The sequence below is a fragment of the Arctopsyche grandis genome, chromosome 5 (assembly GCF_051622035.1).
Source record: "Arctopsyche grandis isolate Sample6627 chromosome 5, ASM5162203v2, whole genome shotgun sequence".
Taxonomy (NCBI): domain Eukaryota; kingdom Metazoa; phylum Arthropoda; class Insecta; order Trichoptera; family Hydropsychidae; genus Arctopsyche; species Arctopsyche grandis.
This window is the reverse complement of record NC_135359.1, coordinates 9,438,061-9,450,397: the sequence shown is the minus strand read 5'-3', so window position 1 is coordinate 9,450,397 and position 12,337 is coordinate 9,438,061. Positions and strand designations below refer to the sequence as shown.

The window sequence follows — 12,337 nt, the reverse complement described above, 5'->3', positions numbered from 1 at the left end:
CAACCGCCAATAAGAATCATAATTGAATTTCACGCGATTTCGAAACGGCTTTGCATTTTTTGGACCACCAGGAAACAGACCGATCTTGAGCCGACTGTACACATGCACACCATACACGTGTGCATGCGAATTGAATCGTGAATGAATAAAACGCTTGTTGTCGTGCAAATCTCCCGTGTGTCGGGTCAAGTCAGACAAAGTGTCGGGGATCGTGTTGGTGAGTAACGGCCCCCGTCACACCGATGTGTGGCCAGCCAGAAAGCGGGGGCTGCGCCCCCTCAGTGGCGCAGCCCCATCCTCCCCCTTCGACCGTCCCCCGTCCCCCGTCCCCCCCGCCTCGGCCACGTGTACCCATGCATCAACGTCACGTTACGTACGTCACGATCGCGTACACTTTAATTGCGGCATTAGGCGGGCGCGAGCCCCGTGGATTAAATACGGCCCCCGGATACCCCGGATACCCCGGAAACAATCCGGCCCGTCCGGAAATGGAGGAATCATCACGCCACCGACTGAAAATTACCACCCCACTTTTCTCCACCACCCCTTGCTTAACCCTTTTCGTACGGGTCGAAGTCTCCACCTTGAACGGAACATCGTTTCGATTTAGCGAAATGCCGAGCGTGAAATTGGAAAATTGCAATCGTTCGCAATCTAAATGCTCTCATACATACATACATACAATATCGTGTAAAAAATCAGGTATCGATTTGAAATAAACTATCCCCGAATGGAACAAAATTACCAGTTTTAATTTTAACAATCGACTGAAAATCTCAAAATTTTGAATGATTTGTAAACTGTATTTCTATATTTAATGACGCGGAATCAGTACTTTATGTATATGTCACAATGAAATAATATTTCAAGTGAAAATATATTTCCACTGACGTTTCATCGAAATCATAACCAGTTACATTTTTAGGGTTGGTTTTTATTAATTTAAGATTAGATTGTTAGACTTGGTATTATTTAAGGGTTAGGATAGGCTAGGTTAAGTAAGGGTTGGCCTTATTAATTTAAGATTGGGTTGTTCTATGACTGAATCACTAATAACCATACTAATAAAGAGTCTCGGTGATTACAACAAAATGTCTATACCCTTCAGGTATAAACACAGATTTCCTAAACACAATCTGCTGTAGATCGTCGTCTTTAGAGAGTCTTTAGTTTATATTATGTATTATGAGCATTTATAAGAATTGTAAATAGGTTTTTGAGCTCTTTTTCCTACATATTATGCTGCACATTAGCATAGAATAATATAATACTTTAATTACTAACAAAAATGAAAAAAAATTTAAAAATAGAAAATGATCAGTAGGTCAGTAGCTATTAAAATAGATATAAGATACATTGTGAACATAATTTTGTAATAATAAAAAGCATTTCAAAATGGAAAAAACATTGAACATTGAAATGACAATGCAAATAATTTAAAAATATGATTAAGTTATAGCATTAACAGCCTTCATATAAATGCTTGATTTGTTTGAAGGATTAAAACGATGATTGGGATAGGGGTAAAAAATCCGAAACAAAAAAAAATCCCGTTTCGAATGATCGTAGCCGCGGATTACTATCGGGATTTGTGCTCGTATGCCTTCCTCCCCCGATGATTTATGTATCTTCACTCTCTTTCGTTCAGTTAACTGTTAAATCTCGTACGTACATGTTTTTTTTTTTTTTTTGTATTTCGCTTTCGCTTTTTTCCCCTGGCTCAATGCGACGACTTGATTTATGCTCCGGGTCGGGCTTGTTACGCTTGTCATTTTTTGTTTTATTGCGATCGCGCTTAAAACGTTAATAAATCTCAATTGGTGGTTGCAATGCATATTTTCCGGTTTTCGGACTATTTTTCGCGCTTTTCGAATGAGCTCATCTAATTTTCGCGTCATGGTATAGACGTATTGCACTTGAGATACATATAATACATTGGACTATTGAACTATTTAAAACGATATATATTTTTTATTTCGACATTTATGAAAAAAAAATCAATTTATAGTAATAATTCCAATAAAATTTCATCAAAAGAATCAACTTTTCTGTTTGATCATCTCGAATGCGTTTAATAGAATCGACCTCACGCAAAAAAATGTATTAATTAAACGTTGTAAAGATTTCATCAAAAAGTGTGCTTACCTTTCGAGGTGTTTGACAATGTCTTCATAAGCAGCCCTGCAATTCTCCCAAATTCCGGACCTGTCAAAGTCAAAAGGTTCAGATTTAATTGGCAAATAATTTGTTCTGCGTCGTCTCGCCGTCGTCGACCGAAAAGAAATAATTTTTCGTCTCTCCTTTGAGCGAAATAAAAAGAAAACAAAATAAAATATAGATGGAAGAGAGAAGAGAAAGAAAAGCCCGGCGCCCTTTTCTCCGTACGCGTCTGTCAGGTTTCCTAATTCTAGATCTCAATTTTCTCGAATGGCCGCCCGTTCCTTTTTTGAGTGTAAATTAGATTTGTAACACGAGCGCAAAGCGAAAAAGTATGAAAAAATGTATACATTTTTTATGTGTATCAAACGTAAATAACCATTTAAATTTGGCTCGTTTTCCTTTGAAAAAGGGAAAATTAAAGCTGGCACAGTAGGAGAGCCGGACGAAAGTAAGGCAGGGGAGGGCGGAAAAGCGGATAAAATTCACTTTGTACGCTTAGTTAGAAAAGCGAACGTTTTCTTGGCACAGGCCAAATTGTATATTTTTGTATCATCACTCCATAAATATATTTATCTTTGTAATCAACGTTAATCCAATAATACTACTACAATACTTATAAGACGAAAAAAATACACAAAATATAGATTTCTCTGATTCGGTTATACGGTTTATATTAAAATAAGCCAATTAAATTTGGATCGATCAGAGCATAATTTGCATCCACTAACTGCAGAAATATACGAACTTCTATGTATCATAAACATATTTAGATTGTAACGGAAACTCATTACAACCACTTGCCTTCAAAAGTTGTTCGCGAGATACATATTAGATGCAGACGAATTCCCGGAATCCTAACTGCAGATGCATTTGCATATTAATTAAAACCACTCAAGTGCACAATGAGGCGACGAATACGTGGAAACTCATCATAAGATGCCGGAAAATCTAAAGATATCCCAAACCACAAACTAATTGGATATCATTATAATAATTACACTATTACCATTTTGTGGTGAAAATCATTTCGATGGATAGAAAAAGTAGTATACAACAAAGTTGACAAAATGAAGCACATTATATAATACGCAGAGAACAATGAAAGAAAATAAGTTAAGCTTGTGACATTTCCACGAAGACATTCGTACGACTTCCTCAAAGGTATTTTCAATTTCTAATCCTCTTTGAGTCAAACGTTGAACTGTTGTTTGGCCTCTAACTTGCGTTAACCTGCTTTAACTTTATCTTGAAATTAATGCGACAAATGAGTGAACTGACTTGAATAGCATACTGGGAAAAAATACAGTGAAATTTTTGACTAATTTACCTGGCTAACGCTTCCATGTTGGGCATGTTTGGTTGTCCTTTGATTATGGATCCATCAGGACGTGGCATGCCATGTGGAGGCATTCCAGGAGACAAAAGTGCGTGTGGTGCGTGCATGAAACCCATATGACCCAAATGTGTAGGTGGAGCATTGTAACCGTTTGCAAGCAACGGGGATTTTTCCAGTCGAGATATGTCCGCTGAAAACAAACAAAAAAATAAAATTAATCAATTGATTATATAGAATTTCTCAGTTTTTAATATTAAAAAATGGGAAAATTTTGGTTAAAAATGTACAATTATATATATATATTATACATACATATGTATGTAAGTATGTATGTAGAAAGGCCGATATAATTTGTAGTAAATTTATATGCAAATTATTGCAAAACGGTATCCAAACGATTTGATCAAAGATATCCAATTTTAAATTTACCTTATGTATTGTATCATCTGACCATCAGTCGAAAAAAAAACAATATTAAATGAAATTATTTACACTCCAGTTGTTCGACGCGCGAACCGTTCAATTAGATTCGGTCTTTTTTAGTATAATATAATAATAATAATTTGTATTATAATATCGTACACAAGAATGGATTTGAAAAAATAAATCAAAAATTTCGACCGTTCGTTTGGGTGAGTTACTTTTTTTTCGTTCGCCTCTTGTAAATTTATTACAGATTATGAAGATTAAATTCGTATAAATCGCGTGCGCGAACGGGTAAGTCGGCACGTAATCGATTACGTACTTTGTGTATTTAAAACAAGTTTACATGTTCTTCGAACGATCGAGATACGATCTCATAGCTCTGAAGGAACACTCGAATCAATAAGAATCAACATACATAGATATATTGTATTAAAATAGCAACCTGACAGATTTTCATACACACCTTTCGGACACATTCATGTTCAAATACGATCATAACATTCAGAAAAACATCAATTTTTATCAGGAAATGATACGGAAACGTACCTAATCATGAAAAATAATATAACGTACACCGAAAATGAACAGAATAAATTACAGTAGAAAATTTTCCGGTAGCAGTGAAAAAACAAACGAATGATGCAAATAAAACTTTCAATTATTTTAATTATTCGAAATAAATAATTTCAAATTCATTATGTTTTTTTCGAATAAAATAAATATATTTAATATTTTTTGTATAAATATATGTATGTATGTACATATGTATCTTCAAATTCAAACTCATCTACGATTAATCAGCTCGCTTCCAGTTATACTCGGGTCTAAATCTAGCCCCAGTTCTAATACGTCGAAAATTTTCCCAGCGACATCTCTATAACACAAAGCCGACTCCACACACGAGACGCGCCGGAAAATTAATCCAGGGGATGAAATTAAATTTTACACGAGTGAATTTCGACGACCCTCGTTGCGGCCGGTGCCGGAACGCGTCTTTGAAAGCGTCGAAACGTTTAACGGCCGATTTGGCCGACACAAAGCCGAATAAGACCCCCGGCTAATTCGGCACTGACCCCCACCCCCTCCAGAACCCCATTTCGCGCCCAAATAATAGCCGGCTGCGGTTTCCGGAATTATTTACCGCATATTTATACAGCGGTGTTAATTCGTGCCTAATCTTTGTGTTTAAAACAATAACACCGACCACAATTTACATAGGTTTCCCCGGGTGCCCTGTGCGGACATTGTATTTGCTGCCATTGCTACTACCTTCCCCCCTACCCCCTCATTTCCACAGCCTTTGCACCCCCTAAACGATTATATGAGTGTGGGTATATGTGTAATGGCTAGCAGACCGCAGCTCTGGACAAATAGCGCTATCTTCACACGGGCCCTTATAGCCCTCTCATCGTTCTGCTCAATTAAGCAAATACACCAGTTCTTTACTTGTATAGTATGTACACACTTGTACAACGTGTGCAAAAATTCATATATAAAATATACCATCTTTGATATATATATCAAATATTGGTATCTTCCTTTACAGTGCATAACAATGGTAATCGAATCTGCAGAAGTATTTTATGGTCTCTGGTTACGACTTTTGCTGTAGCAAGAAACGCTACAGCTGACATTAATCTATCTAATTCATTCCTAAGAATCTTTTGTGGGACAAAGTTATTATGACAAATGCATTTATTAATATTTCGAGTCCTTGAAAGATAGCGTCGAACATACTAGAATCAGGTCCAGCTAAAAGAGGCAGCAGATTAGGCACGTGCCTAGGGGCGTCGTAGCCAAGGGGCATCGCGAAGCATCCTCATTTTATTATTATAAAATTGGTTTTCTTTAAACTTATGAAATATTTTATATTCAACGTAATTTTTCGAAATTCAGCTTAATTGATACTCGAAGTAACAATATTGACTATAAAATATTATAATAAAATATTATAGAACGCAGAAAGCCGACTGTTAAATATCAACGACTCATGAATAAAACTTTTTTCGGTTACTTGGAATTGTATTTTAATAAAATACTACTGAAACGTGACGTTAAACGAAATATTGAATATTTAAAATTTGTAATCAATTCTTCCATTGATTACAAATTTTGAATCAGCAAAAGCCAGAAAAACTTTTATTTGAAATTCTTTGTGATAGTTTTTGAATATTTTATTGTTCTACATATACATATGTATATTATTACGTAAATATTTTATTATATTTTAAAAGTTAAAAAATCAAAATAAAATGGAATGAGAGATACCTTCTAATTTAATTTTATGTATTTTTTAAAATATGTTCCACAATAACATGTCCTTTTTGCAATTTTTTTCTATTCCTTTTTATTAAAATTATACATACATATATTGAACAAACAACATGTATATTTTGAAAAAAAATTGTAAATTTAATTTTGTTTATATAATTTCTTAATATACTTTTCTTTAGCATGTACCATTTATAAAATTTATTTAAAAAAAAAGGGGAGGGGTGCTGAAAAACAATCTGCCTACCGGTGCCATATACCCCGCACCGGGTATAGAATCACTCAACTGTTTGTTATGAACTTTACCTATTTGTAGCCAATCTTTCCAGCAATTTTCAAAACCGTTACGACAAATCAACGTGTCTGCTGATTTATCAGCAGACAAATCTTTACGTGGACGGCCAATTATAAGTAGGTATCTATTGGTATCAATTCTTCATACAAAACTAATCAATTGGCGTTTTATTGGATCGTCTTACAGCAGATAATAATAAGTGATTACTACTTTAAACAAGGAAAAGTAAAACACAACGTTTACGAGCTTAACTCTGGCAGAAAACTCAGTCTGAGTTTTCAGTGCCAATGTGCCATCACAGAGCATGGCCAGCAAAGTTACATATGTAGATTCTCAGTGCAAAACAATTCTAGCATGATACATACGTGGCATTTTTATTACGGCAAATAATCGGGTACGCGTTCGAATTAAGCTATTGACCGTGTAATTTCAAAAGTGCCTCGGGTGATTGTAATAAAAATTAGACAAGCAAATGTGTGCGATTTTATTTCTTCAATATAAATATGCTTTACTTTCGCTACTATTACACACTCGATTCGATGCATTTATTTCGTTTGATATGACCAAATTACACACATTACCATATGATGTAATGCTCGATTTTCAAAGGTCACTTTTAAACGCGATTACGTCAAGTGCAGAAAAAAATTACTGTAATTACATTCATACAATACTATCCGTCAAATGCGATGCTAAATGACTGAAAATTTTTGAACATTATGAGAGTATTTGAACATCAAAAATTCGTCGAATTTATATGGATTCATTTTGTTCATTTTGAATAGTTTCATTGAATATTTTTTAAGTTCGTTTCATTATCTTCTATCCGATTTTCAAACCCAAGAGATATATTTTCCATGACTGCCTACATGCAAAATATTAAAAAAGTTTGTTATAATGAAGCAGCGATGCGCAAAATAAAGTAGATATGTATCACAAAAGCAAGCAAACATATTTTTTACAATATTATGATTTTATCAGACTTAACTATTGAGGCGGTTTCATACATAATTGGAATCTAACTATCAAATGTTCATCTTATTAAAAAAATCTATTAATCATTAGTTATTTTATCCATTATTAGAAGGCAACAAGAAACATTAGACAAATTTCGAATGAAAGAAAAATTTATTTACATAGGTAGGTATGATTTTTGGGTAATTCTGTACATGTTCTGGGCTGAAGAGTGTTTATTTAATATTAAAATACGACTTGCGGGAATTGAAATAGTGAAGTTGCACAAAGTTTATTTAAATTTAACGGCGGTGACCGCACGTTAACCGCCCCCATACACAGACGCAGACTTGTACTTGCGAGCCCATTCAATTATCCTCGCGAAGGGCTTTAATTGAAAAGGGATGAGAGCCGGGGTCACACCAATAAACATCCATGATTTACGGCCAAATTACGTTTGATCCGAATACAAAGAAAAAAGTTGCTTGGAGTCGCTCTTTCGGTTCCGAGAACAGGCCTACCGACCGACGCCTTTTATTTACTGCGAGTAAATTTCGAATGATACCCCCCTTTAAATTGTATCTATATAATATATACGTATGAAAAAAAAACGTAATATACGATCTGTTAAATTATCATTGGAGGCCTCCGAATGTGGGCTCGGTCATTTATTTTGGTTTTGTTTTCACGGATTGTATTATAGCGATTACGAGAATACACACTGCATTTATTAAAGTGTGCCCAAATGACACATGTGCAATAACGACCCACCTCTTCGTATCAAATTGTATAGCATTATATGGGAATTTTATTTTATTTTTTGTACGAATCGAAAAGGTATCGAAAATTTGGCACTCGTTTGTAAGCTGTAATACGACCCTTTTGTAGTGCCAATTTCAAAAGCAAAACAAACAAGCAATGCAATTCAAACTCGATTATAGAATCTGAAGCTCTTTTTAAAAATAAATAATTAATTATATAAACAAATTCTTTAAATACATACGTATAGGAATAAAATACTCTATTGTTATCATATGTACATAAATATACAGAATTTGATAATAATAAAAATTAATAACGGAAAACAAAACAATAATTTCTAAAGATCATTTGCGGGATAGTATAATGTATTAATTATTTTTCGGATGAGTCTCAATAAATTTTTATCGTCTTTCCAAATCATTAAATCCTCAAATTATCACTATTATAAATGCCGCTACCATAACATGAACGGCGTCTGGTACTTAAATGTGCTTAATAATCCAAAACACAGACATGATTCGCATTAAGCCGACTAAGGACGGCTAAAAAAACTCTTAAAAGAGGATCGAATAGCGAAAATTCCGAGCGGGGGAACAGAGGGGAGGCTGATATAAAGGGGCCTGAAATTGTTGCCTTTTATTCGTATTTAATGTGTGCCTCTTAAAATAAATACATAATTACACGATGCCCCTCGAATGATACTCTAGCGAGCGGTTTTCTGGACCAGGCGTCTTCTACCTGGACCCATTTCGGCTGTCTGGCGGACAGATGGCCCCGCCAAATTGGCCCAGGATATCGACTTTAAACCACTCCACACCTTCACCTTTCGATTGAAATCAATATCATTCACTCTGAATGAGTAGTATACATCCATTGAATAAAAATCGAATCCAAAAAATACCTTCACATGAGTCACATGTCGAGGTGAGCCGAGCTTGCGACAGTAACAAATTTCACATTTTATCGACTACGATCTTAATACACATGTGTTAATCAAAATGCAAAAAAAAAGCAACAAGAATGTATGTAATAAAAGTGACCGAGTGCAAGAATAAGTTGCACCTTACAATGTATCTGAGATGCGTTCAATAAAATCGAATTGATAGCCGCATTTTATAGCTATAAACTTTCCGATATACGATACAGTTTCTAGAAGTGAGCGGTCGTAAAGGTGCTACAAATATAAAACGATCGATTCTAATTTTATATATATTTTTTAAGTCGTCGATGAGTCAAAGCCTCGATCGCTTTGCGTATATTTTTGACAGCCCTGAACTGCATCGGAGTGCATTTGAGAACGCAATGACACGGAGATGCAAGCTGCATGTCAGGTGAGCGACCGCTCTGATGGATGACAGCTACCAATTACAGAAATGCACACTGTTAATGCTTTTAACATTTTTTTTTATTTGGATAAAGGTTTTAATTGAAATTTCCGCAAATGATTCATATTTTGCCATGGAGCGGAATGCACCTGAAGCTGTGCATGCTTTTAGGCAATAAAGTGAAATGAAACAACCAACGGAATGATAACATTAAGATCAAGTTTCGATATGAGGAGTCGATGTGAGATTTTATTGCAAGTTTTAACGCTATACTTGAAATACGAATGCATGAGATATCAAATGCAGCGGTGCATGTTGAGCATCAAATGAAAGTTTATACAACTATGATGCTTTCAAGGTGGTTGTCGTCCAAAGTAAACGGCAAAAAGGAACAGAAAATGCAATCAGTGGTATTGGAGGGCCCGAGAGGGCCCGGAGAGGGACGGCAAAACCCATTGCCAACTTATTAAAGATCTCATGTCAGCAAGTAGTAACGGGGGCCGGGTTAATATCAACCGGCGAACGTGAGAACATACCCGGTCAACATCCCTGAATAACAAATTAAATCCATGACAGCGCGATTATAAATGTTCCACTGCGTTTATTATAATTATTGCGAGATGTGTTAGTGTTTGTGAGTGTGTGCTTTCTGCGGTGATGTCTTACCGGTTGATTCTTAGGTATATTCAGTATAATTTAGTACCATACTATATTCTATACGAGCGTAATGCACATAATATCATATGAAAATCACGCAATTGCCCCAAGTAATAAATAGCTAAATGCATAAACATATATTATATGTACATGTAATAACAGGTCAATTTAGAAGTATTTGATAGAGGTTACCAAAACACAATCTGCTTTAGATCGTCGACTTTAATGATTATTTAGCTAATATTATGTATAAAATGTATTATGAACATTTGTAAGAATTGTAAATAGGTTTTTGAGCTATTTTCCTATTATGCTGTACATATATTAACATTGAAATAAGATAATCAGAATAATGACTAACAAAAAAAAATTGTAAAATAGAAAATGATCAGTAGACCAGTAGGTATTAAAAGCATTTAAAAATCAACTATATAATTTTATCGTAATCGATATTACTTAAAAGTCCTAACAAATACATATAATACATAAATGTTAGATTCCTATAAATGAAAATCTGAATAGAATTCTGAATGAAAATAAATATCTACATACATATACATATGTATACTAGAATCAAGTTAACCGAAATGTGAACTAACCGGAACTCAAACAACTATCAACACTTATTTTTGGCATCTAAAACTAAAAAAATATTTAAGAAGAAATGCTTGACTGCAGATTTCATTATTTATTTTGAACATAAATAATTTTTTTTATAATTGATCAAACAACGGAAATACTGGAAAAAAGCGTATCTTGTTAGTTGAAGCCAACAAGTATTTTTAAACGGACAAAAATATTAACAAGAAGAGCTAAATTTGATTACAGAAAAAATTATAATTCGCAAGAGTAGCGTAATTGTGTAATCACAAAAAAAAATTGTGAATTTCTAACAGAATTTTTATTAACATTTTAATAAAATTATTATTAGATCTTTTGATAAAATCTACAATTTTGTAGTGCAATTTATACCGGCCAAATAAATACTGTCCATATAGAACGAAGCTTAATTATGTCTCCAGACATAATATTATCTGGTTATCGCTTTATTTCACACCTAATCCACAGCCTAATCCTCGAGATTTAACACCCCCGGCGAAGTTGAATGCGGCCAAACGCATAAAAACGATGTTATTGCGAATAAATCCCACGACGACATTCGAGCCGAGAGCTCGCTAAGCTTACATCGGCGAGGAGAGAGATGGGGTGGGAGGCTCACTTTACTCTAAGAATTGGGTGGGTGAAAAGGGGTGGGAACGGGTCCGTTTAGGTCTATTTTATTGTCCATATGAAAACTAGAGTAGGGCTCATAAGCTAGCGCGCAGACGAGATTACAAGAGGCAATCAAGCGGCTCGAGTGCCAGGGACGTTATGAAGCAATTAAGTCGCAGCAATGATCTATTTGATGGCGTCATATCATATTGTTATAACTGTTGAGACGTGTGTGCGTATGCGTGAATTCTTCTTGCATAATTAAACGTGCACTATAAGAGAATTCAACGATGTGCAATTATCGCGAAAAGGTACGTACAGGTACGATCATTATGAACAGCTGGGATACCTACTCGTATGCTTGCATACACATCATTCATTCATTTATGGTTAAAATAGTCTCGATACAAAGCTTGAACAGGACTATTAGAACTGTCAAATTAGTATATGAACATTTGTATGTCTGATTACAAGCTACAAGTTTCAATTCAATTGAATGCTTTCTACATAGGTTTAGTTAGTCTGTCAAACATCAACATTTGATGGGGATTCGGAGGTCGGAAAACTGCTCCATTAGACAGACGCTTTCCCACCTCCGCGTCCATGGGAAGAGGGTGCACTTTAGTGCTGGTCGAAATGAAGTTTGTCAAGTATTAAACTGTGTCCAACTAAGGCAATTAACTTTATTGCGCCATTTATAGTTCTTATTTCGACGGTGCGAAATCACCCCAGGCAGGAGGGCGAGGGCCCGAAACTGGCATGACGTCACCGTTACTCAAATCTCGTGGTATTCAAAACGACCTGTCCGCACTGTGGATGACTCGTGACTTATGGTTCTCGGACCTTAGCTCAAATTCGACAGTTTTTTTCTAAGCAGGGTTGGGATACTTAGTCGCGTGGGCGTGGACGTGTGACTTAATCTAGCGTTTACGATCGATA

At 35.2% G+C, this 12,337-nt stretch overlaps 1 protein-coding gene across 2 annotated transcripts in view; it reads right to left on the bottom strand.

The window, feature by feature from the left end:
* The window catches only part of dac (dachshund family transcription factor), a 201,211-nt gene that overhangs the window by 100,518 nt on the left and 88,356 nt on the right, over positions 1-12,337 (bottom strand). For both annotated transcript variants that reach the window (XM_077430530.1, XM_077430531.1), the window contains 2 exons: positions 3,488-3,686; positions 2,146-2,205 (listed from right to left, as the gene is read on the bottom strand). In XM_077430530.1, coding sequence (XP_077286656.1) covers positions 2,146-2,205; positions 3,488-3,686 — 259 coding nt within the window. The remainder of the gene's footprint in view (positions 1-2,145; positions 2,206-3,487; positions 3,687-12,337) is intronic.